The sequence below is a fragment of the Alexandromys fortis genome, unplaced genomic scaffold (assembly GCF_014885135.2).
Source record: "Alexandromys fortis isolate MF-2015 unplaced genomic scaffold, M_Fortis_MF-2015_v1.1 scaffold_79, whole genome shotgun sequence".
NCBI classification, from domain to species: Eukaryota; Metazoa; Chordata; class Mammalia; order Rodentia; family Cricetidae; genus Alexandromys; species Alexandromys fortis.
Genome location: NW_026067964.1, coordinates 784,572 through 811,231, shown reverse-complemented (window position 1 = coordinate 811,231; position 26,660 = coordinate 784,572). Strand labels below are relative to the sequence as shown.

Below are 26,660 nucleotides of genomic sequence, written 5' to 3'. Positions count from 1 at the left end.
TTCTCGGGATACAATCTACCTTGTTTTTTGGCAGTCTCTCACTGGCAAGCAGGCTGGGCTGAGGGCCAGTGAGCTCAGTCACCTGCCTGTCCCTGTCTCCCCAGAGATGGAATGACAGGTGAAGGCCACCACTCCCGGCTTTTTACTTAGGATCTGGGGATCATGCTCAGGTTCTCCTAGTGCCTGCATGACAGAGATTTACCTATGGAGTCATCTCCCCAGCACCCCTCCCCAAATTGAGTCTTTGATTTTTAAAAACAGAACTATCCGGAGGGTAGCGAGTACTGAGAAGCTGAGCCTGTGGTCTAAATTTCCCCTGAAAGTCTCAACCACCAGTGTGATTCTGTCTCTGTATCAATCACACCATTTCCATCCCTGCTCTCTGTTCCTGTCAGCCGTGTGAGAAGAGCGATGATTAAGCAAAGGAGAAGTTCCTAGGACTTTACCTTCTAGTTCTCCTTTTTCCTTCCAGAGTAAGATGACCAAGGAATTGTAAGAAGATGTAGGCAGTGGCGACAGTACTTGTGGACTTGTTTAGGGATGAATGTAAGAAGCAAATTCAGGTTTATTTTTTTTCTCCATGCATTTTGCAGCTACTGAAGCTATTCATATAGTTTGGGTATGGTACACCAACAACTGAGTTAGAAGCAATATTTCTGACATATGAGACTAAGTATGAAGTTTGGAGGTGAGTTAGTCAGCTTTATTAGTGAGAAGAAAAAGATTTTTAACCCCAAGACTCTGAGGAAATAGATAATCAAGTACCAGCAAAGCCAGTAAGTCAATGGTGACAGATTCATGGGTCCTTTCTTTCCATCCTAGGTAAAATTTGGAGCCTTTCTTCCTTGATATATTTTAATAAACCAAACTGACAACTTTGACAAAACCACAGGGAGGAAAAGTCTTTGTATACAAGTAAACTTCCACGCAATGAAATAGTTTAATAAGACCAAACGAGAAGCTTTAATCGGCTGTCCTCAATGTGTGAGCCACTGGGCTAGAAGCAAGCACTGCAGAATCTTTCCTAAGGAGCTCAGTGCCAGTGATAACAAAACCTTGCACGGAGCAGGGGCGAGTGGTTACAATTTCCAACCCCAACTAAAGACCCCACGGGCACAGACTGTGCAGTCCTTCCTCGGCAGAGTTCTAAAACCAACTCAGCATTCCCAGTGCCCGAAGCCTGGGCTATTATGACTCTGAGCCGTTGAGATCAGAACTGCCCTACCGGTTTGAGAAATTACCTACATGCCGGTCACAGCTACATAACATCAAAATGTATGATTCAGTGTTTCCTGACTGTGGCCCGGAAAGTCTGTTCGGTGTGGCACATAGCACTGAGAGGGCCTTCTGGCCATCCTCAGGTCGGGTAAGGAACTAGAAAAGCTATGTGACAACAAATGTCTTCTTTAGCTACTGCTGCACATTTGAGGTTAGGAAGGTCCTGACCTGATCACTGGCTCTCTCATCCCATAGCTTTTGTGACAAAAGACAAAACCCGGAACTTCACCGGCCAGGTCCGTCTTCTCACTGAGAGACATCTAGTCATTCAGAATAACACAGCCGCTCTTGCTTTGAAGCAACTTTCATTCAAAATGAGTAAGCTCAGACAAAGTAAACATGTACCTCATACATTTTTGTAGGTCAGAAGTTCAGGAGGGGCTATCTTGTGAGGTAGCAGCTAGGGCTACATCACTTGCAAGCAGAACCGGGACTAGAGGGATGGTGCCCAGCATGGTATACTTATGTGCTGCTCAGCAGGGTAACATGATGCTGGCTGTGGGAGGAAACTCCAACACGTGGAATTCTCTATAGGGCTGCTGAAGTGTCATGATATCTGACCACCCCATATCATGAGATACCAAGGGAGTGTAGATTAGAAGATTTTAGGCTTTATTTATTTATTTATTATGCATACAATATTCTGTGTGTGAGTCTGCAGGCCAGAAGAGGGCACCAGACCTCATTAGAGATGGTTGTGAGCCACCATGTGGTTGCCGGGAATTGAACTCAGGACATTTGGAAGAGCAGGCAGTGCTCTTAACCACTGAGCCATCTCTCCAGCCCCCGATTTTTAGGCTCTTGTCTTAGAAGCCACACTCTGGCATTTCTTCTATTGGTCACAAGGTTAGCTTAATCTGGTATTAGGAGGGAACTACCCAAAGATATGGATGCCAGGAGGCCAAGGTCATTGTTGGCCATCCTGGAAGCTGTCTTCCACAATTGGAAGAGCTACAATCTTTTGCAGGACGGGGCAAGACAAGTTTCTTGCAATCACTGTACGTACTCTTTGATGTGATCTTACCATTGTACCTTAAATGGGAAATGTCCCCCATAGGCTCATGCTGGAGGCTTGGTCCCCAGCTGCTGGAGCTATTTTGAGAAGTTCTGGAAATTTCTAAAGGTGGGACCCAGGTGAAAGAAGTAGATCACTGGCGTGGGGCCCCTCCCTGTCTCTTTTTTTTGTAGTGAAGAAAACCATCCCCTGCCCAAATGCATGGGGTCAAGTAAATATCGAATGATCTCTTAAAAACCATGAGACAAAATAAATCCCTCCTCTCAGGAGTAGGGAGTCCCACCAGATTCGCCAGGCACGCAGAAAACTCCCATCTGCGAGTCTAAGCTCTCAGTCTGTTTGGGAAGGCCAAGTGGTACTTTACCACACTGTGGCTAAATGGAAGCGTGGGCTCTGTGATCATCGGAAGGCTCTGGTTCCCTTCCACTCCACTTCATACACAGACTATGGCTATGGCTTCTGGAACAAGGATTAAACAAACTTGCCTGTTATCATGGGAGGCGGGGAGCAGGCTAGCTGTGAGGATCAAACACGGTAACACACGCCAAGGACTAAAGCATTCAGAGCTTTCCCTCCCAGACGAACTGTCGCCACGGAGCCATTGCCCTGCTTGCTGCTCATCCTTGCTCCTCTACCCACTCTCCCTTAGCACAGGAGAGCTGCACGCCGATCTCATTTTTGCGGCGTATGCTCACAAAACAGGGACTGCGCCAACAGCTCCTGAGGATGCCGACATACCAGGCTACCTCGGGGATGCTTCGGCTGCCCCTTTGAAACTGGGCCATGAAAATGCTTGCACAGCACAGGAAAAGAGAAAGAAGCACATTGCTCGCAGCTGGGACACGGCGTGTGCTTTAGGTAGCTCTTTCAGGACAGCTATGGAGGGATGGCACTGTAAGCCTCGGTGCTGTCCTTCAGTTTGTTCTCTGAGAAGTCAGACGCATTCTTTTCTGAGTCGATAATGCTATAATTCGTGAGTTATTGCATAAGCAAATAAGTGGGGATTTTCTTGTAAACCGTGCTTTCTTTCATGTACGTGTAACCACAGCCTGTAGTTCCCGGGGAGACTGGAGGTGGGAGGAGGAAGTGTCATTGTAAAATGGTGAGTATATGCAAATGCCAGGTAGAGATAATAGATCCCTCCTCACCCCAGGGTTCTCACTAGCAGCAGAGCAGATGACAGGGTGAGAGGCAAATCCCCAGCTATACCAATCATGGGGCTGATGGCAGGGCTCACAGAACAATAGGCACAGGATACTGCGCTCCTGCAGTCAAGCCCCAGCCTTCTGCTCTATTACATGCTGGTCTTTCTGGAGTGGGAAGGCAGCTCCACAGGCTCCAACAGGCTCTTCCTTACTAGACCCACAAGCCCCCTCCACCTCTACAAGAGCACCAGATGAGATCCTGAGATCTTGGCACACCTCAGAGGACCCTGGCCCAACTGCTCCAGTGACCTCCAAGTTCTGGAAACGTTTTCTCTTTCTGGGCAAGGAGGCCAAGATGGTTCTGGGGTGAAACTTGGTAACCCTGGATTGAGAAGTGAAGATCACCTTGTTCTATGGAAAGTGAAAGAGGAATTGAAGCGAGGAAACTAATGCTCTCCGTTTAGCCCCAGAATCTCAGCTTTCTTCTTCTCTTTCCTTGAGGGCCTCAGTTATGGCCCAGGCCTGCGACTCTGGGTTTAGATGATTTATTTTGTCCAGAAGAAGACACTCAATTACTCAAAGCCCATCACCCTCTTTAAAGACTACTTGGTGGCGGGGGGGGGGGGGGAGTGTCAATTAAAATATAGTAAAATTAATTTTTGGTGTGCATTTTGAATTTTACACATGTATGGATTCATGAAACCAACAACACAGTCAGGGTGCCCAACAGTTCTGACCACAAAATATAGTCATACTACCCCTTTGTAATAATATGTTCTCCTCTTATAGTCCAACCTCAGCATGCTCTTGTCTTTTCTGGAAAGTTCCAGAAATGGAATCCAAGAGTCTGCATCTTCTACCTTCCTTTCCTTGCTGCCAAGCCTCTGAGAGTCAGACATGCTTCTGTGTCTATCAATGGCTAGCTTTTTGATTGCTTAGTAATATTCTATGGTTCTAATATATATTTAAGATGGCACATCTCAGTAGAACACAGATCCCATGAGTCCTAGGAAGAAATGGTGCAGGGGTCACCAACTGAGGAAGGAGCTAAGGTTTGTTCTTCAGATTCTCTGGTTACTTGTCATAGTGGTGTTGGATGATCATGTGGGGATGAAGGGGGGAACAGCAATTTTTGGTCAAGGACAAAGGAGTACAAGAGAGCAGAGGCTGTGCACTCTGGGCTCCCCACAGCCCCCTCTAGTCAATAGCAACCCCACCCACAGGTGGCCAGAGTGTGTTTGGTGGCACTCTCTGAAGTAATGGTGCTCTGCACAGGGTGACATTGCTCCCCCAAGTGATACATGGCAAAGCCTGGAGACCCTATTGGCCATGACTAAGGGATGCTACTAGCGTCCAGTGGGTAGAGGCCAGGGATGCCTCTACATGAGCCACACACAACATGCTCTCTGCCAGCAAAGATTCATCTGGCCCCAAATGATAGGATACGCTACCCTTTCAAAGGCACTTCGCAAAGTGTCTTGTGTTGGAACTAAAGAGCCTGGTAGGGGGAAAAAAGCTGCCTTTTTGTGAACACGTGTTTGCTTTTAAAATGAGACTGACAATATGTGAGGGGGAGACATAGATGAACATAGGGACCACTCGAATCCTGTGACTCGTCCCAAGCCCCCTTCTCCACAACTTCCATGCTCCTCTTGTTCTCCATTGTTGCTCCCCAGAGCGCTGCGGCTGCCTGCTCAGGGCGAGCAACTTATTTCACTCCACCTGTAGCTTCTCCATCCTTCTCTGTCTGCCAGGCCACCATCTTAGCATGCCTGGGATGGAATCTTTCCTTGTGGCTCACACTGTTGCTGACCCGTACCTGTAATGTGGTGTTCTTGACCTTGTCTTGAATCTGATGTCTCTTCTCACTGTGGTGTCTTCTGTCCAGAGGACAATGGCTGGCATAAGATGTTGCTTGATAAGTGGTTACTGGATTAAGAAAAGCACTTTCTAAAACTATTTGACTGCATTATATGTTCATCTATTTGCTTGTTCATTACTACATATTTATTCAACACTGAATTCCAGACAACTACTTGTGTGCTCGAGGTGGAAGAAGGCAATCAGACCTTCCAGTCTAGAGGACAAACGTCCTCTGTCAGATGCCAGAGACACAGCTTTGTGGACAGGGATAGTTATTGCATGACTCAGTCTTGCCGCTGTACTGGAGACACCAAAGACAGGATAGTAGTCAGGGAAGACTTTTCTCACAAAAATAGGCAAGTGGAATTCTGAATACAGGCGGCAGTAGTCCAAACCCTTTTCTAGAGGAATGGCTATGAAGTAACCAGAGAGAAAATTTGAGAAACAGGTGTGATTTGCTTAAGGGAGAAATAAGCAACCAAGAGTGGAAGGCAGTGGAGAGCAGCTGACACGGGAAGGCCCCCTGGAGAGTAAAACGAGGGCAGAGGCCTGGGCATGCATGTGCTGGGGTCTTACAGGACCTGGAAGAAGCTGCCAAGATCAGAGAGGCCAGCTGCCTACAATATGGTCTTTGGAATCACGGCTCAGTACAATGGAAGTCTTTGGAGGTTTTGCAAGAGTGGACAGCATGTTCCAAACATTCTTTGTGCTGGTTAGTTTTTGCCAACTTGATACAAACCTAGACATATGTGGGAAAAGGAATTTTTTTTTTTTTTTTTTGAGACAGGGTTTCTCTGTAGCTTTGGAGCCTGTCCTGGAACTCACTCTGTAGACCAGGCTGGCCTTGAACTTGCAAAGATCCCCTTGCCTCTGCCTCCCAAGTGCTGGGATTAGAAGCATGGGCAAAGGAATCTTAATTGAGAAAATGCTTGCATAAGCTTGTTCCATAGGCAAATCTGCAGGGCATTTATTTTTAAATTAATGATTGATGTGGAAGGATCCCACCCACTGTGGGCAGTGCCATCCCTGGTCAGGTAGTCTTGAATGGTAAAGAAAGCAGGCTGAGCAAATCAGAAAGTAGTGTTCCTTCATGGCCTCTGCTTCAGTTCCTGCCTCCAGGGTCCTGCCTTGACTTCCCTCAGTGATGGAGTGTGACCTGAGCGCTATAGACTGAAACAAACCCTGTCTTTTCCAAGTTGCTTTTGGTCATGGTGTTTTATTGCAGTACTAGAAACCCTAGACGTTTTCCATCGCATGAGACAGGAGAGGGTGGCAGTTCACAACCCCTGTGGTCTACAGAGTGGATTCGGTGACTAAGAAAGCTGCATCATGTTTTAGGTGTGGCCGTGGCTCTCAGCCTCCCCTCCTCTGCTCTGACAAAGGCCCCTGGATGGGAAACACACTACAGCTGTGCACCGTGGTCTGTGGTCTTCAGGGCTGCCAAGGTTAAACCGAATGGTATTCCTGGCACCCTCTAGGGCTTTGCAATCGTGGCATACAAACTACAGTTCTATAGAGACTTCAGGGTTCCAAATTAGTAGCTGAGAAAAGATGGGAAGGGACTACATCTTAGGGGTGTCCCTCACCCTGGGCCCTGAGAAGAGCTGTCAGCCATTAGGAACAGAGGTGTCTCTCCCACGTATAGAAACTCATGAAAAGGAACCTTACGGTGGTCATGGTGGTTTTCATTTTTGTTCTTTGCGAAACTACTGGTTACCGGGAAAACGCTGCCACACGCTTGCAGGCAGGTTAGGTTTCTCCAGCTCCCAGCCACTGAGGTTAGTAAGAGTGTGGGTAGCAAAGAGGCCTGCCCTGCATGTCACCATTCTGCTGTGGCCACTGCCGTGGTAGCTGCTGGCACTGACTGGACTCAACCAAGTCATGAGCTCTCTCTCCATTAGATGTTGAAGCCTTTTGTTGTCTTAGATGTAGTATAACTAAGAGGAAAGAATGGAAGGGATTGTCATTCTCTCACGAAATCCCCATGTTTGGTGGTGAGAATGCTTCCGAATCCACTCTAGACAAGGGTGGCCCCGCATGTTGTGCTTTGTTCCCTTGGGAGACATGAGCAAATATCTTCCCACCCCAGAAAGGACACCATCAACAGACCTAGGAAATGATTACCCTACGGCTAGCTTGCTGAACCAATAAGTTTAACTGGAGTTGCATGAGCAAGGGCAAGGAGATACCTACAGGAACATGGCCAGCCTACAGTTGGACACCAAGAAAGAAAAGTCCCCTCCCCAGTCACCACCAGGCACTTCCATATTAGAGATACTCTGGGAGTGGTGGGGCCCTCTTGAACAGTCCTCTGTGCTACTCATGGGCCTCTTGTAGACACAGCGAGTCCGCTCCTTCCATCAGGGAATGTTAGTGGGCCTGACCTGGAAGGTAATCATAGGGCTCTAGTTTTGAGACAGCGGTGGACATGACCAGAGGAAAGCATTCCACAACACCCACAGTCTCAGTGTGCTGTGAGAGATGGTGATATCTGCTTTCCCACCGAGTCATAGGAAGTATGGACTTCATTTCTTCCCCACTAGCTACAGTCTTCATTAGCTCTGCAATTTGCCCTAATCTCAGGAGCATACATTCTCCACTTCCTGCCACAGTCTGACTGAGGATCCTCTATCCATCTGCCAATTTTGAGAGCAAGTTGGATCAATTTAAAAATGGAAATTCCTCACCACCAAATATAGTAGTATTAATTAAGTGAAATATGAATAAGGGCAAAAGTGATCAGATAGTATGAGCGTGGATGTAATGAGCATCTCTGAAGCTGTAAGATGGGGCACAGCCCAGAGCTGGGCACTGAATCAAGGTCTGGGGTGGTTTTGAGGGATCTGAACATCCGGCGTGGGGATGCAGGCCCAACAGAGACATTTCACTGTGTTTTAAATCTGTTCTTGGTGTGGTTTCCGGTAAAAGATTGTTAAATATTCTTTGTTGAGCAACTGGGAAATCAGAAATGTACCTGAGGTTGCAATAAAAATAGAAGTTAGCTTTTCTTGCCTATGCCTTCCTCTGAGAGGCGTAATTCACATCCCAGGGTGCACAAGATGCTGGCCTGTGAGACAGTGTTGAGGAAAAGTGCAGCTCCAGATGGCCCTGTTACTGTCACAGGCAGCTGGAGCGGAAGACAGCTTTCCAGGATGTCACTTTTCTCATCTTGACCTGTTCCCTTCTTCTTTCTAATAAAGTTAGGCTAGGGGAAACACAGGGCTAAAGCAAACCTTGGGTTTCTACTAATTTCCAGTAAAGCGGCCTCTCCTCTGAGTCAGGAGAGGATGAGAGCATAGGAAGCCAAGCCCTGTCACAAAACACCCCAAAAGGGGACCTAACATTGTTCTTTTTTTCCCCCTTAAAGACGGAAGCATTTACAAAATGATGGGAAGACAGAAAATAGAACAGAAAAAGGGAAAAGAGGAAGTAGAATTCAAGGACAAAGGAATCCAAAGAAATCTACTGACAAGTAACAAGTTTCACCTGATCTGCTTTAGGCTGGCTTGTCACCAACTTTGCAGCTTAAAGACACAGGCGCTCATGTCACCCGCTGACTTGCTGACTTAGAGCCTTCACTATGGGAGAAACTGGTACTGTCAGGGTAGCAGTGCTGACCCCTTTGAGTCCTACCTCTCTACAAAGATCCCGCACAAGAGTCTAGCAGCGAAATTAGACAACTGATAACTGGAAAGACCAGGTCCTTACTCAGACAATGAAATGCTTGGAAAGGAAAAAAAAAAAAAAAAGGTTTAAAAGGCAGGAGGAGCATGAGTTAGAGGCGGACATGGGCTGCATAGTGAGTTGCAAGTCAGTACGGGCTACAAAGCAAGACCCTGCCTTAAACATAAGTAAAACAGAAATAAATGCAGATCTGAGTACTCTACATGGAAAATAGTTTTGTATCATAGGGCTACACCTGCAGTTCACTGAGCTCGCTATTCAGTTCTGAGCAGGTGGCAAAGGCTGCGGGACCCACAGGACTAGATTTGTTTCTCCTCTTGTTCCTTTGGTAAAACTGTCTGGCAGAAACAACTTCAGGAAGGAATGATTTATCATGGCTTCAGAGAGATTTCAGTCCATCACAGTAGGGAAGGCACAGGGGGCAGGGGCAGCTCTCCTCTTCCCCTGGCAGAGGGACAGGGAGTAAAGGATGCGGATAGGAACTGGGGACAGGTTAACCCTCCAGTCTGGCTTAATGACCTATATCTGCCAGACAGGCCACACCTCCTGCAGGCTCCACAGCCTTCAAAGTCCTGCTACCAGCTCAGGGCCAAATAGTCACAACAAGATTAAGGTCATTTTGAGGTGTGGGAGCCCAGAGCTGCTATTCACTCAGTGAGGTTACTGATTCTAATCTGTCCCTTTGTCAAGGGAGACCTTGGGGAAGCAGAGTGGCACACACCTGCAGTCCTGGCACTGGGCAGGCTAAGGCAGGATGACCTTGAGTCCAGACAGTTATAAAGGAAGAGCCCCTTCTACCCCACACCCACAGAACACAGATCTTGTAGAAGTAAGCTTCGTGCTACAGACTGTGAAAGAGGCCATAGGCCCGAAAAGTGACCTTCTCTTTGCACAGAGCAGGAAACTTTATGCTCTCTCTCTACCTCAAGCCCTAAATACAAAAGCCTGCTTAACATCGTATTCAAAGAGAAATAGTTCAGGCTTCAGATTTCATTTAACTTCAGAATTCTATAGGAGTTGGGGCAGGTGACTATCAAACATGTGAGATTGTGAGCCATAGAGGAAGCCTCAAGTGAGTCAAGTCCTGAGTGAATGTGTATTGTTGACATGGGCACAGCCATGTCAAGAACCAAAGCCTCAGGCCCATGGGAAAATGGCAGAAACTTCCTGACTGAATGCCAGTGTTGATAGTGTGTGCACAAAATGCTCACCGTAGCTTTCTCCCTGAGAGGTTTAAGCCTCAAGACTGTCTCCTTGTTCAGCTTTAGAGCCTCCTGGTGCATTCGAGGATTCTGAGAATTGCTCACTGATTTCTCAGTAAGTCCTCTTGATCAACAGCCTTTGTCCATTTGCTCCTCCCTGGCGTTCTGATCTCTGGCAGGAATGTATTTCACTTGAATCCCAATCTCATTATAATCAATACTCTACGAAGACTCAGTAAATGAGTTGGATTCATGGAATACAAATGTGAACAATTCTTTGAATTGGGCAGAGCTAAATTCTCCAGGATACCATGATTTTCCTCCCCTAAATACGGAATATTCCAGGGGTGAATGTTCCAGTGAGTCACCTAGTGTTTTCAAGTGTGTATGAAGGCTCTCACACGCTTGCACTCACGTATTTTCTGTGAAGGACTAACCCCAAAGGTTTCTCTCTTCCACAAACACCCTCTCCACATTAGACAACTCTTAACCTAAATGAAAACAACATTCTGCACCTCCTAAGGTACGTGGATACCTTACCTGTGTAGCCTGCAGTGTGAACCTCTGTTCTGTCTTCCAGAAGCGGAAGACATTTTTGAAAACTGGTAACCCCCCAAAAGCAAAACAAGAGACTTGGGGCGCCCTCTGCTGTCTCTGCTAAGTTCTTCTGCTGTAGGTTGGAAAAGAACAAAGCATGAATAAAGTCAGCCCCACACACACTCAAGCACGTGTGCGCACACATACACATGCACACACACACGCAGACAGTACAGACGTGTAATTAAAACCATGTTTCCCAACTGCCTGCTTTGAAATGCCATTGTCTTCCACTTGCTGGTATCAAAGCTGTGAACTCGAGCTTCTCCCAAGTAGTGGGGTCATAACTACCTCCGAGGGTTCCCCTGAGGATTCAATGAGATACCTACTCAAGGTTCTGCAGGAACTTGACAAAGAGTAACCCCTGCTATATGGTGGCCACTTCTTTCTTTTAATTAACTCTGCCATAAGTGGTCCTGCCTCTGTTGGATTCCCTGTCATCCGCGTACCTAAAGAGCAGTGGTTCTCAACCCTCCTAATGCCTTAACCCTTTAGTGCAGTTCCTATGTGGTGGTGACCCCAACCATAAAATTATTTTCATTGCTACTTCATAACTGTAATTTTGCTACTGTTATGAATCACAGTGTAAATTTCTGATACTGTGGTCCCTGTGAAAGAGTTGTTTGACCACCACAGGGGTCGAGACCCACTGCTATAGCTCAAAGGAACAATCCTGCCTTTTAAATTTTTAAATTTCTAATGAACACATTTTAAGGAAGTGCCCAACTATAGCACTGAGCATTAGTTACCTGGACACTAAGACTTTAAATGGTCTCACAACTGTCTGCCAACAGCAGAGCACCAGCTGCCCCCCCTCTCAGGGGAGAAGGGGTTAGGGAAGGTTGCTATTTATTGTCCACAAAGTTGTGTTTCTTCCTTCTTGTTTTGTTAATGAATGGTTGTGACCTAGCAATCTTCGCCACATTTATTTAAGACGTTACAGCCATTTAAATGCTCAGCAAGAAAAGACACAAGGTTAAGTTGGGGGGCAGGAGGCAAGGTCTATTCTCAAGGCTCCGAAGGTACAGAAACTGCCAAGTTTTGTTGTTGTTTACAAAACATGACACACAGAGATGCCTGCAAGCCATTGTTTTCTTTACTTGTTTAAGACGGGGTTTCTCTGTGTGACAACTCTGGTGGCCTAAAACTCAGAAACTCACGTTGTAGACTAGGCTGGCCTTGAACTCAGAGAGATCCACGTGCCGCCTGAGTGTTGAGATTAAAAGATGTTTATCACAACACCTGGCTCCATTATCTTCTATGAAGACAGAAATTTCTGGGTTTTGTTTATAAATGAGGATGTCTAATGCTTCACAGAACACAGGCAAAATCCTTTTGACATCTGTGAGATGGGCTCCTGCGCATGGTCAGAGCAGGAGGAAGGCCCCGTTTGTTCACGCAGTTCCTCAGAAGGGGATATTCTGCCGCTCACTAAGGTGGTAACGGATGACGTGGTACAGCACTTACTCTGCAAGCACAGCCTGCCTGCTTTATGTTCTCGGTGAGTTCACACTTGCTCTAAGTCAGTGTGCCAGCATTAGCCCGACTTACCAAATGAGCCAACTGACAGCCTGAGGCCACGCGATAAGTCATGGAGTCCTTAACAGTCTGTAAAGATCTAGGAGGAACCGTTTCAGTCAGAGAGATAATAAAGTGACCCTGTGGGAAGGATACCAGACCAGGAATCTGGTACCCCACCCTAATTAGTTCTGCCAGTAAGGGTCATTACCTTAACCTGAAAGACGAGGGAGTGAGGAGATGGGGGAAGTTTCTCTGACTCTAAAATGTCTGATTCTACAGACAATTCTCCTGAGAACAACAAAGCCAAGAGACTTTATTCTGGAAATGGTCTCAAGGACAAGTCTGAAGCCCACTGGGTCTCTGCTGCTGGGTTCAACACCTGGTTGGGCCTTCAGAAACAAGAACAGGTGAGATGGCTCCTGGCTCCTTTTGGAAACGATCACACATGCACAGTTCATCCAAAGCTGCATCTCAAAACTGTCACAGAAATGGCCCGCTGTCAAGAAGGTTTTATAATAATGGTAATACCCAAATAACAAAAATAATGTGCACAAGGAGAAGGTGCACAGCAAACACAGGGACACGCGGGATCAAGTATTTATGATATTAAATAGAAAACTAGCACAGAAAACTAAGTATCCCATGGTTTTTAAATCAGGATTTGCCAGTGACAAAGACAATAATCATTTAAATTCAGCATACTTACCAATTCCGAAAGCTAAAGTCTGGAACATGCGGAGGAAAGAAAAACACAAGCTCAAGTCTGTGCAGATTCCTTTTATTTCTTGTTTTGGAGAAAGATTAACTCTACCGAACCCTGAATGAAAGTGCCAGATCATCACTGACAATATTACTTTGTAGATGGGAAAATGATGGCAGAGATGAGAGAAGGCCTTGACCGTTTCCCCATGTGGTAGAAGAGGGTTTCAGAGCGAGGACATCGCTTGCAAGGCATCTCTCCTGTGAAAGGTCACTCAAGGTTGACTAGACCACGGGAAATTCCTCCTGCAGGTACTTTCTGAGTGTCGCTCTGGTGCTGGGCTGCATTAGCGGCTATGGCCCTTAGTCTGGTGTGGCTGACATAGGGAAGCTGCCTTTCTGTAGCAACGGCGCTTCCCTTGCTTGAGCTAGCTCTTCACATCTCTTTGATTGGCAAGTCACCCCCAGGGGACTTGGGCGGAGGGAGACCAGGTGTTAGCACAGTGCCACAGAATTTGGAATTTGGAGAAGCCAATGATTCACCCAGGGCAGCTCCTCCACACCTGGGAGGCTGAAAACACAGTCACTCAGTCAGCAGGGACTGGCTGAGAGGTTGTAAGGTCCGTCGGCTGACTGTCTTCTTCTTTAACAGCACTGTGTTGGATTTCTTGTCCCGGGGGACCTGGCAGAGCAGAGCATCCAGTGTGTAAACAGTGACCAGGCCGTTAACGTGCAGCTTCCCATAGACCTCGTCAAATCTGGCCGCGAGTGTGGGATTGTCCTTCAGTTTGTCCCTCACCTTGGCCAGCTGGAAGAAGAGTAGTCATTACATCACAATGAGGTTGTCCTCTCCTCTAACAAGCAGAAACAGGCATGCAGAAATGTCCAGCGTACACACAAAGACAAACACCAGGGCACACAGGCAAGGTGACTGTTAAGAGCCTCTGGAAGCCACAGAGTTCAGAACCTCATAAAAGGAAGTCAAAGCATATGCCTTACAGCAAAAACATAACTGGGTCAAATGCCAGCGGAATCAACAAAGCGTGGGTGAGATCAGGGGGTCAGATCGTACGGACTTTACATATAGTCCCAGGAAAGATGCTCAGAATTTACCCCAAAAGCCAGGGGATGACAAGGGCTATGGTCTGATCAAGACTTATCAAGCTGCCCAGAGAATAAATGGAGGGGGAACCCCATCATAGCCCAGAGGAGGAAAAGATGGTGGTGACAGGGGAACACACAGGAAAGATGGAGAGGTGAGGGTAGGTGAGGTGCACTGTGGGTGTTATTAGCGAGGGACTCCAGCTGAAGGAGAGGAGGTCAATGTCACTTTCCTAACTGGGGTCCTAGGAATACGATGATGGACACTGCTATTTACTGAGATGGGGACAGGGAAGTCCAGGATTGGAGTGGAAATCCAGAATCTCTTCTGGAGGTAAACATCAAGGTAGGCATGCCAAGAAGACCACTGGCCAGAGTGTCTGAGACAGAGGAGAAGACCTGATGTAGAAACAACAGTCACAAGTCCACGGTACTAACCCTACAAAAGCAGGTCAGCTCAGGATCAGGATCTGCACAAAGCCTACCTTTTATTTAGTTCAGTTCCAACTGAGGACTCAGCCTAGCATCCCAAGGCAAGTTAAGTGGGATCAAGCTTTCTAACATCCTTTGGACATCTTCTAAATAAATCCTTCCAAACATGGGCTCCTGACTGAACTGCAGATAATCAGTTTCATGTTCTGTGAGAACGGCTTCCTCAGCACAAGTTCACGGTGGATGATGGCCACATTCATGTTGGGTATGGGAGAATGCTCTTGTACACTACAAAGATTTGTCACTAGTATTGGATTAATAAAATGCTGATTGGCCAGTAGCCAAGCAGGAAATATAGGTGGGGTACCAGACTAAGAGAATTCTGGGAAGAGGAAGGGCTGAGATGCAGTTGTCACCTAGACGCAGAAGAAGCAAGATGAAAATGCTGCACTGAAGCCATGTGACTATACATAGATAAGAATTATGGGTTAATTTAAGCTGTAAGAGCTAGTTAATAATAAGCCTGAGCTAATAGGCCAAACAGTTATAATTAATATAAGCCTCTGTGTGTCTTTGGGACTGAATGGCTGCAGGACCAGGTGGGACAGAAACTTCTGTCTACAGTACAGGCTTCCCAGAGGAGCACAGCATAACAGACTGGAGGAACATTCATCAGCTGCATAGGCCAGTAGGTTCATCACTGTAGAAACCGTCATAAGCATCCCAACAGCCACGGGATGCAGGTAAGAAATCATATCATATTGCTCTGTTAACTCAGTTTTCAAAAGCCAATGAGAAAACAGCTAATATTGGAGCACTTTCACAAACATTACTACAGGAAACTGGAATGATGGAGGTGGGTCTTGTATCTTATCTGTTGCTTTCATTGATTATCTAATAAAGAAAACTGCTTGGCCTGATAGGACAGAAAATTAGGTAGGCGGAGTAAACAGAACAGAATGCTGGGAGAAAAAAGCCGAGTCAGGCAGTCGCCATGATTCTTCCACCTGACACAGCTGCAGGTTAAGATCTTTCCTGGTAAGCCAGCTCATGGTACTATACAAAATATTAAAAATGGGTTAGATCAATATGCAAGAGCTAGCCAATAAGAGGTTATAACTAATGGGCCAAGCAATGTTTAAAAGAATAGTTTCCATGTAATTATTTCGGGTAAAGCTAGCCGGGTGGCGGGGAAGCGGCCTGCCGCTCCTATCACTACACTGGAAGCTCTTTCCTAAGCTCTTCTGTGGTATTCTATCTACAATAGTTGACAGACTCAACACACTTTTAATAACTATTGATATAAACATCAAGTACAGTATTTTCAAAATATAGAGTTTGGGGCCTGGGAAGATGGCTCAGCAGTAACAAGCACTGGCTGCTTTCCAGAGGACCCAGTTTTGGTTCCCAGCACTCACATGCTGGCTCACAGCCTATCTGTAACCCCAGTTTCAGAGGATCTGGCTTCCAAGGCCACTCCATGCAACAGGTGAACAGACATATATGTAGGCAAAAAACTCAAGACATGTAAATTTAGAAAATAAAATCTTCAAAAATAGTTTTATACTATTAGAGTCCATATACAATCTCTCTCTCTCTCTCTCTCTCTCTCTCTCTCTCTCTCTCTCTCTCTCTCTCTGTCACACACACACACACACACACACACATACACACACAAACCTAGCTAAGACAGGCACACACCTGCATTTGGTGGAAATGCCAGCTCCTAAGAGGCCAATGCAGGCAGTTCCTGGGTTTTAGACCAGCCTGGACTGCATAGCAGGACCTTGCCTCGGAAAACAACAATGACAACACAACACGAAACCCTAAGAAACAAATGAACAAAAAAAAACCTAGCTCAAAAGGTATGGAGTTGTATAATTCATTTCTCATCAAGCAATTCCCTGAAAGTCCCAGGTAATCAAGGAGACCAGGCTGAAGCCCGGGGTGAGTTTTTTAAGTGAAAGAGTCTTACGTTAGAATTTTCAGTGTGAGGCTTGTCTGCGTACTTTAGACATAAATGGGCAACAACAGGCCATAATGATTTATTAAAATTAACTATTGAGAGAAACGGAAGTTGCACCAGTATTGTTATCACATACACATGTGTGCACGTACAAACATGCATGTGTGTATACACATGATCTCCAGCACACACAAGCACATCTGTGCACTCTAGAATCTGTTCATATCTCCATGTCCTCTGCTTTTAAAACTTACTCCAACATGATCTGGGAAAATCACAACACAGGCAGAGTAAAGCCCTCTAGTAGGAAGAAGCTCATCCTGCCGGTAAGAGTCCTGATAACTCCTCTGGCATCAGGAAGCAGCAGGAGCAAGGAGACATGTGAGCCAGCTGGGACGCAGCATGATGGAGAAAGCGCTACCTGCCCCTGGTGCCCATCCTGCCACCTCAGCCATCAGCAAAACTGGCAAAGCACAGGAAAGTGGGACAAGGAAGGAGGACCAACCCACAGGTCACTTGGTCAGAGCAAATGACAGTGTGGGCATGACTGCTAATGGCAGGGCCGCCTGGCTCTTCGCTCCCTCCCCAACCACTTCACGTGTCTTTGGAGGTATACATGACTACAATTTGGAGTGGAGAGACGGTTCAGTGGTTAAGGTGCTTACTGCTCTTGAAGAGGATTGGGTGGCTTAAAATCTCCTCTAACTCCTTTACCAGGAGACCTGATGTCCTCTGGCCTCTGCAGGCACCTGGACACACATGACAGAAAGAAACCCAGAGGCACACACAGGTACATGTAAGTAATAAAGGAGGCTTTGAAAGCCCTGACTGCATTTCAAGTGGGCAGCGGTAACTACTGCTGTGTCTCAGGCCCTCAGTGAGGCACAGGAGCTCATCTCTCCCACTCTGTTTCCAATTTTAGGAATTGCTGTTTCCTCTTCATTTATATTTAATTTAATTTTAATGTTTGGGAAGCTTTCACACTTTGCAAAGCCAAATATACAAAACACACTCAGGGAAATTCTACTTCTACTCTTTACCCACTTTTTCATAGCTGTTTTGGTTTTCTACATTAATTTAAATGTAAATATATGAATGTATCTGGTCATGTATCTCACTTTATGATGGGGTTCTGGGGAATTCACCGTTAGGGCTGAGAGTCTTCCTGAGGGTTAAACGCATTCAAGTCCTAAGTGAACCCCATCTTTGTTCAGCATTGGCTATTGGTTCTTTTCTCGTAATTTTCAAAAAGAACTCTCCACATTAGAGTTGGTCAGCTCTTTGTTATATGAGTAAAAACCTCAAAGTATTTTCTTCAAGATTATTCACCTTTTTATTTGATATAGTGTTTCTGTCACACAAAAACACATTTTTAGGGCTGGCAAGATGACTCAACAGTCCAGGGTGCTTGCCACCAAGCCTGAGAACCCGGACTCAAAATTACATGGTGGAAGGCGAGAACCATCTTTCGAAAAAGTCTTCTGACTTCCTCATGTACTGTGACACATCTGTGTTCACACACATACATACACATGAACACACACACATGTACACACACCATATATTAACACAAAATAAAGAAATATAAAAAACAGATAAATGTGAAGAAAGACTTTATGGAGAGGCTTGGGGAGACAGCTTTGTCAAGTACATATCTGTTTTGCAAAAATAAGAACTTAAAATTTGATCTCCAGAACCCATGTAAAAAGCCAAAATGATCAAAGAAGGCGGGTTTTTAATCTGGAAGTTGGGGAGGTGGAGGCAGAGCTCTGGAGTTCACTGGTCCCCACCTAACTGGATCTGTGAGTCCAGGACCTAGTGAGAGATAAGTAAGGCAGCCTCTGAGGGCTGGGGAAGAGAACCACTAAGCTGCATCTTGATGTTATTCCTTCCTTTAAAGAAGCTATTTTTCTTACTTGTTTTAAGCCAAGCCACAGAAAAAGTATAGTGGTATACTTCCTGAGGTCATTACCTTATCACATTAACTTTGGAGGAACTGGCATTTGTAAGGTCTAGGTTCCCTAGCTAAACCCAGCATGGGTCTTTTCATTTGTAGGGTAACTGTTTTCTTTAGATGACAGATAATATACACAATAATGATGATAGGACTGATTACAAGGAAGGACACTCTGACGAGACTTAAGTGTGACAACGTCCAGTAGCAGTGGAGATGCTGGAGAGAGGCACATGAAGTCACCATGGGCATACAACCACAGCCCGCAGCTGACGGTGTACTGGCCATTCTCTCCCTAAACAGGAAGCAAGGGTTAGCGGAGAGTGAGGAGCAAGAGAAGGTACTGGATGCTGCAGGGGTATATTATCTGTGTTTTAATAAATAAAGCTTGCCTGAAGATCACAGGACAAAGCAGCCACACTAGTCAGTCATACAGGCCAGGGAGTGGTGGCGCACACCTTTAATCCCAGGACTCGGGAAACACAAGATTGACTCTGTCTAAAAGAGAAACAGAGCTCATACAAAGGTGATTCCAGCACTTGGGATCCCATGCCTTTAATCCCAGCACTAGGGAGGTAGAGTCAGGAGTGACATGGCTGGGCGGAGAGAGGAATATAGAGGGGAAGAGTCAGGAACTCAGAAGAGTATGGAGTCTGAGGATTTGTGGAGACAGGATCTCGCCCCTTTGGTCTGAAGACTTGGTAAAGGTAAGAACTCTCTAGTGGCTGGCTGCTTTGCTTTTCTGATCTTCAGGTTGAACCCCAATATCCATCTCTGGGTTTTTATTATTCATGGTATGGGAGGCTTGAGAGAAAAAAAGAAAGTTCCTACAGAATAGTAGAGGGTAAGGAACAACACAAAAGAGACGGCTCTGGGAACCCGAAGTCATAGTACGCCAGGAGAAAGTAGTCTTCACACTGAGCACACGAGCCCTGAGACCACCGGAGAGGCTACTATCTCTGGCCTCTTGCTCAGGAGGCGGTCTCAGGGCTACGACGCCAGGTAAGCATAGGGTGCCCTTGCACTTAGTGCCACCTGCAGCGCTGGCACACTTACCACTTCCTCTGAGAACGCATGTCTTTTCACAAACATCGATACACTTCTGTCAACAGTGTCCTCTAAGATCTTTATCAGGCTTTCCAACCTATTTGACCGGATATGGATTAAAATCTGAATAAAAGAACAGACAAGACTGAGCTAGCAGGCTTTTCAACGCTGAGATGAGCCTGCATTGACAGACATCAATTTTTAATATTATTTCCTAATTCATTAGCTCAGATATGCTTTTTGGTTTTTTTTATATGCTTTGTATGCATGTTCACCAGCAAAAATATATTTTTCTACAGCTAATGGCATTGCTGTAGCTGGGGCCAGTGAGGTGCCTCACAGAGCAGAGGCACCTGCCACACAAGCCTGAGTTTGATTCCTCAGTTCCACAAAAAGAACAAGAAACAACTTCACAGTTATGTTCTGACCTCTGCATACACATCTACACACACACACACACACACACACACACACACCCACCCCACTGGTGCATGGCTGAAATTTTAACCCTGGCAAACGCTAGCTACGTGACTCCCAGCTGCAAACTTTGCTTTTAACATCCTCATCTGTTAAACGGGAACAGTAGTCTTGAGTCCCACATTGTATGTTACTGTGAACATGACATGAAAACCCAGCACACAGGAGGTACAAGGGAAAATGTTCATTCCCCCCGCCCTCTTTCCCCTAGGATCAAGGGCCATGACGATCAACTGTACCCTAAGCCTGGCTGGAGGAAGGCAGCACCTTTCTCATGTTGATTAACGGCAGCACACTCCCTGTGCCAGGTGGAGTGGAAGCTCAGGGAAGCCTAGCTATCTGCACTGTACCCATTAACAACCTCCAAAACTGGGCGCCAAACCAAACTTGTGAAACGGCCCTGCTGACGACTTCCCATCAGCCGGCACACCCAGCACACAGAAAAGCAAGGCAATGAATAAGCACATGTGAAAGCAGGGATCGCATCTCAGAGGAAACCAGAGGGCAGATGGTGGGGCCTGGCTAGTTTCCTACAACGTTCTTACAACTACCTTCATCCCTCCTGAGAGCACACCCCCAGTGACCTCATAGTACTGTCCTCTAGGTACTGCCTTTTTCCTTCCTACTTCAAAAGTGTATTTTCAAAACTATTTCTTACGTGTATATAATGAAGTTCGACCACACCCACCTTCCATTCCCTTCTCTTCGCCCACGCTACTCTGGAATACGTCCTCTCCCAACACGCCCCTCTTACTTTCGTGTCCTTTAAAAAACTAACCTGAGCTTAGTTAGGGTTGCACATGCATGGGTTATTTGCTAGCTCAGGGGCAGGTTACAGTGGCTACACTCCTGATGGAAAACGACTCTGCATCCTCCAGACACCGCTAATCCAATAGCTCCTCACAGGAACGGTGACTCATGCCGGCCCTACATCTTAAAGTCTCCTACCTCATTCTCATCACATCATGGGTTACGTCTCCCACTGTTGAAATAGGAGCGGAGGGGCTGCGTCCCCGGCACCCAGCCGCCCGCATGGCTAGTTTATACCCAGAAATAATTACACGGAAACTGTATTCTTTTAAACACTGCCTGGCCCGGCTAGTTCCAGCTTCTTATTGGCTAGCTCTTAAATATTGTTCTAACCCATTTCTAATATTCTTTGTAGCCCACGAGCTGGCTTACCAGGGAGAATCTTAACCTGTGTCTGTCTGGACCGGGAGAATCATGGCGACTCCTTCACTAAGCTTCTTTTTCCCAGAATTCTCTTCTGTATACTCCGCCTACCTAATTTTCTGTCCTATGAGGGCCGAGGCAGTTTCTTTATTAATAAGAAATCACTCCCACATCATTTCCCCTTTTTCTGTTTAAACAAAAAAGAAAGGCTTTAACTTTAACATAGTAAAATTACATATAACAAAACAGTTATCAAGTAAGAATTACAGTTACAATATTTATATCTATTTTATCTCTTACCATAACTAAGGAAAACTATAACTATTCATTCTTCAACTCCATCAAAGACTCCAGAAGGATATAATAATACTTAAGTAAACAAGAAATCCTATTGATAGAGATTTAAGGTCAATTTTGAATGTATATAGGTTGTTAATGAATAATTAATAATAGTTAAGTTTGTAGTCATGTTAGTTAAGGTTTTCTAGATGTGCATAGATATATTTTAGATAGGCACTCTTCATATTTTTCAAAGATTATAGAATATGCTATTAAATGTTTTAATAACTTAGGACTTTTCATGACAATGGGACACTCTGCTCCTGGCAGCACCAATCTACTTCAAGAGGAAGATGGGCATCGAAGAGGATCCTTATGGAGTTTGATAGCCATTTGGGCAAGAAACTGCTCTTGCCTGGACTATTGCATAAACTGGACACAGAGAACCCGCAGAGAGAGGACTGCTGAACTTGCCTAAAGGTGAGATGATCTTTCGGGGTTCCTGATTCATGAAAGAGTCTGCAAGACATTCTTCAGGACAAGCAGATAGTGACTGTCTTTGAAATTTCCTGCTTTGTGGAAATGTCTGCTGGAAACTATGGGCCTGTAGGCTGAAGATGGATGCCCCAACGGTATAGAGGAACTTTGGGTGACTGTCCAGGCAGCGAGATGTCTCTGTCATTTCTAGAGCTTTGGATGTTAAGTTAAAGCCTTCTTTTTTCTTTTTTTTGTTTAAACAGAAAAAGGGGAAGTGATGTAGGAGTGTCATATATCAATCTGTTGATTTCATTGGCTAAGTTATAATAAACCAACTGCTTGGCCTCAGCTTAGAACATAGATGGGAGGAGTAAACAGAATAGAATCCTGGGCGGAAGAGGAAGTGAGGTCAGACTCTGCTCTGCTCCCGGAGAGACTCTGCTCTCCGGATGACAGACGCCATGCTCCGATCTCCTGGGAAGATGCATGCAATGAAGCTCCTCTCAGCTCCGAACCCAGAATGGACATAGGCTAGAATCTTCCCGGTAAGCGCACCTTGGGGTGCTTACACACATCATTAGAAATGGGCTAGTCCAGGTGCGAGAATTAGCCTGTAAGGGCTAGAGTTCATGGGCCAAGCAGTTCTTAAATGAATACAGTTTGTGTGTAGTTATTTCGGGCATGAGCTAGCCAAGTGGCTGGGGTGTTGGGGATGCAGCCCCGCCGCCACTATTATTTCAACATCCCACAGATGGACTACCAAGAGACAAACGAGACAAACAAAATCTCAAGGGCAGCAGCTCACCAGGGTGAGGGCAGCACTGCCAAAGAGAGCTTGTGGTTCTTCTGAGACTGACAGGCTACAGTCAACATGCATGGGTCTTAGTGACGTCATAGATTACATGAATGCAAGATGTAGCAAGTGTCAGCTGGGAAATAAGAAACCAGCTCCTCTGGGTCACACAGGCAGCAGAAGTAATTGGGATGAAAAGAAAATTAAGTTAGGGGAGGATTAAGTGAGTTTAAATTCTAATGCACAGCAGTGAAAGATTTAAATGTACGATATCGATTTTTAAAACAGATCAAGAAAAAGAAAACTTCCATCTATTTTTACTAATATTGACTCAACAGGCTCCCACTGCCAGCCCATTCGTCAGACACACAAATTGTTTAAGGAGTCCAAGTAGATGACAGCCTTGGAAACGCTGTGTGTCGTTTTAAAGCTCAGACTGGAAGAAGACCTGGAATCTGAAAGTCATCTCAGGGAATACACACTGCCTCTTCTTCGTCATCCCAGAACACAAAGGTTTAAACGGGCTTATAGTGCGACATGAGGAATTTAGATCGGAAATCTGCAAGTCTCCCAAGTGGGAATTCTTAAAGAATAAGACTGTTTCATTAAAGTTTCCAAATAATGGATAATTCCTTGACTGCATTCCCAAAGAGAATCAAATTTAACATTAGTTCAAGATTCCTTAACCACAACACGCCGATCCCACCCATGTGCCAGCTGGCTGTCCTCACACATCAGAGAACAGAAGACAAAAATAATGGCTGTCCCTTTGCTGTCATGGTTGAAGAATGGATCTAAAGCAGCTGGCCTGGGGCGGGGAGCACTTAGTGCTCCATACTAACCAAGTTCATCACTGGAGTCTGTCTGCGACAAGTCCTAGAGTGGGATCTCGGCAGAGCTCCACGATTCCGAGGAAACACAGTAATACTTACAGGTGATAACTTTCTGCTCTGCCCACAGGAATTACCCTCAGATGTACGCCTGTACAGTGCCCGATGGTATACTTGGAAAACCAAAGTCAGACATGACATCTAAAGAATCTGTGCACTGGGCCCAAGGACTCAGAGCCAGTAGGAGGCGGCTATAATCAGCAGTGTAGTCTTTGCATGGAAAGCCTCACCAAGAGCAATCTATGGAAAGCGCTGTCCTTCCAACTACAACCCAGAGCCCCTCCTCCAGAACACAGCCCCATAGTTGACCTGTATTAGTTACTTTTCTTGCCATGTGAAAAAATAGCCAATAGAAGCAAATTAAAGGAGGAGGGCGTGGAGGCGGGAAGAGGCCTGGCTGGCTACAGGGGAGGGGCAGAGCTCTTCTGTCTGGCTGGGTCTGGGTGAGCTCAGGCTGGAACCAGAGCAGAAGGCACCTTCAAGGTGCTTCAGTACTGACTCACTTCTACTATCGAGGCCATAGTCCTGACACAGCATGGCAGCTGGGAATTGAACACACAGACACACAGACACACACGCACACAGACACACACACACGCACACACCAACGGGAACGCTTCAGTCCCTGCCCCAGCAGGTCTCCTTCACTCTCCTCAGCTGCTCTGCAGCCCGGCTGTGTTCTTCGGTCACTCCCCTGTCTGGAGACACCCACTGCATGGTTGTGAAATAGCTCATGTCAGACTAGTGCTATTTCTAGTCTGAAAGAGTCTTCTTCAGCTTAAGTCCTGGATTGTTTGGAAGACAAGACCTTGAGAACTGGGGACCTGAAGGGCTCGAGAGATGGCTCAGTGGCTCAGAACACGCGTAGTTCATGCACAGAACCCAGGTCAGGTTCCTAGTGCTCACAGGCAGCTGACAAGCACCCATAACTCCAGCACTGGGGGATCTGATGTCTTCTGACCTCCACAGGCACTGGGTGTGCACATGGTGCACAGATATTCATAGACAAAACACTGAACCTCTGGAACTGTGAGGCACCCCAGTGAAATGTTTTATTTATTAGACTTGTGTGGTCATGGTGTCTCTTTACAGCAATAGAAACCTAAGACAGCACATATACCGGCTTATCAGTCACAGACACACCACAAATCAGCTGCCACAGATGGGGTGCAGTTAGCACGCAGGCTTCACCCGGGGGGGAAGAGTCTCACCAGTCCAACCACCCCTCTTCAAACCCACAGCCTTCTCACTTGTGCCTCAAATGCCATGGGCGCCCTGCCACACAGCAGAGCAGACCCATCACCCCACCATTAATAAACTCCCAGAAGCCCGTGGTGATGACTTCTCTCACAGGAGTGGCTCTTCCCCGAGAGAAGCTTAGTAAATGACTATTCTTCTGAACTGAATGCACACAGACAAAAACAGCAGGCATTTTACATTTCAACTCATTTAAAATACAAGACAATCACTTACATTTAAGTTAGCACAGGTTATATTCTCTGGATTCATGATTTGAGAAAAAATGGACATGGCTTTTTCCACCTGGTTCTGGAAGGAAAAACAAAAGTCATAACCCTAGAGCATGCAGCCATCACTCCATTCTCCTACATATTACTTAGAGAAAGCAGGATGCTCCTAGGCACGGGGCCTCAGAGTTTTAAATCAACAATGGGATTTTTAAAAATACAAATTTAAACAAACTGTATAAAGGGTTTTACCCAGTGGCATGGTGTCTTATGTTTTAGCAATCTCTCCGAGTCTAGTTTTTGAGAGGTATTAAACTGGCACCCCTCCTCCTCCTGTTGGAACCAGCTTTGAGGGAAAATGACAATGAGAAGAAACAGAGCAAACCTCATCCTGGCATAATCAGTGAAGCCTCAAACCAGACAAGACGTGGGTGTTGTCAGAATTCTTGGAGATGGAGCCCTGCGAGGTGCTACACATTTCAGGAAGGGATCCACATTCTAGGTTCTAGGAGGTTCTCTATCAGTACAGCCTAGAGTCCGTGACCTAAGTGCTGGCCTGCAGAGATTGGAGTTGAGGAAGGGGCAGACTGGGGCCCCTGGGGAGGCACAGGGAGTGGTGAGGATGTCCATGGTAACGCTGTATTTGCAGGAGGCAGCATGTCTCTATGGTAGCGACAGAAAAGAGGCCGCATCCCGAAATCCTGTTGCTACAGATGGGGGAAACAAGTGTGGGCTTCCGTACCCAGGACCAAGGAAAGCCTGTCCAGCTGGACTGGGGCTCTGGTGTTTCTGTCTCTCTGACACAAATTTACTGTCAGTGGTGTTCAAAAAGAAATTTATATTTTTGAGGGATGAGTAATAAAAAAGAATCAGCATAAGAACTACGTGAAGAGATTTTTAAAAAATAAAAGAGGAAAGGGACACTGATGTAAAAACGCTCTCTGATCATGCTACACAGGAAGCATGTGTACAGGTAGCATTGTTACTATAACAAGACTATTTCTCTCAAACTACAGCTTCCTTCCTTGATTTCTACACAAGATCTTGGCCCACCTACTCTAAACAAAATGCATGCTGGGTCTTCGGCCACAAGTAAAAACGTTCTTTACAGCAAATCGCTGTGGCAATGAAGGCATTTTTTCATTATGGGATGTCCTCATAATACAGTTAGGAGGGAAAAATAAATGAAAAACAAGAACAAATGAAAGCAGTAACGTCCTGCCCACTTCTACGTCACTTACGTCTCCTCTGCCCCAAAGGCCTTACCTGGTTCAGAGCTAATGCCACCGCAAAACAGGATGCTCTCCTGGAGATGACATCTCCCTTGAGTAAGGCTTCTTCTCTTAAAGTTGTGCAAATTTTAAAAGATTCTGGGCTGTTCTGTGAGGAGATGGGATTGCTCAGTCAACGTCATGAACCTTCAGGTGTAATGATCAACAGGACTTAGTGTCTCAGATTTCCTGCTCTAAGAATCTCCCGGAGCCTATCTGAAGTCACGTGAAGAATTAAGCTCAACAGACATGACAATGTGGACTGGGGAAGGATCAGGGCTTCAATGCTTCACAAAGAACTACAGGTAAGTATGTAATCTGGGAGGGAGA

The 26,660-nt window shown here is 46.0% G+C and overlaps 1 protein-coding gene and 1 long non-coding RNA gene across 3 annotated transcripts in view; one reads left to right on the top strand and one right to left on the bottom strand.

Annotated features, from left to right (window-relative positions):
• Positions 1 to 25,060, top strand: part of LOC126508532 (uncharacterized) — a 388,666-nt gene extending 363,606 nt beyond the window's left edge. The window contains exon 3 of the long non-coding RNA XR_007593860.1: positions 21,583 to 25,060. This is a non-coding gene — a long non-coding RNA (uncharacterized lncRNA). The remainder of the gene's footprint in view (positions 1 to 21,582) is intronic.
• Ptcd2 (pentatricopeptide repeat domain 2) overlaps positions 13,073 to 26,660 on the bottom strand; it is a 29,087-nt gene continuing 15,499 nt past the window's right edge. The window contains exons 7-10 of one of the 2 annotated variants that reach the window (XM_050153830.1): positions 26,326 to 26,439; positions 25,067 to 25,141; positions 19,514 to 19,627; positions 13,073 to 13,812 (exon numbers count right to left, since the gene is read on the bottom strand). In XM_050153830.1, the coding sequence (XP_050009787.1) occupies positions 13,588 to 13,812; positions 19,514 to 19,627; positions 25,067 to 25,141; positions 26,326 to 26,439 (528 nt within the window). In that variant the 3' untranslated portion in view covers positions 13,073 to 13,587. The remainder of the gene's footprint in view (positions 13,813 to 19,513; positions 19,628 to 25,066; positions 25,142 to 26,325; positions 26,440 to 26,660) is intronic. The other variant, XM_050153831.1, reaches the window with a different exon arrangement.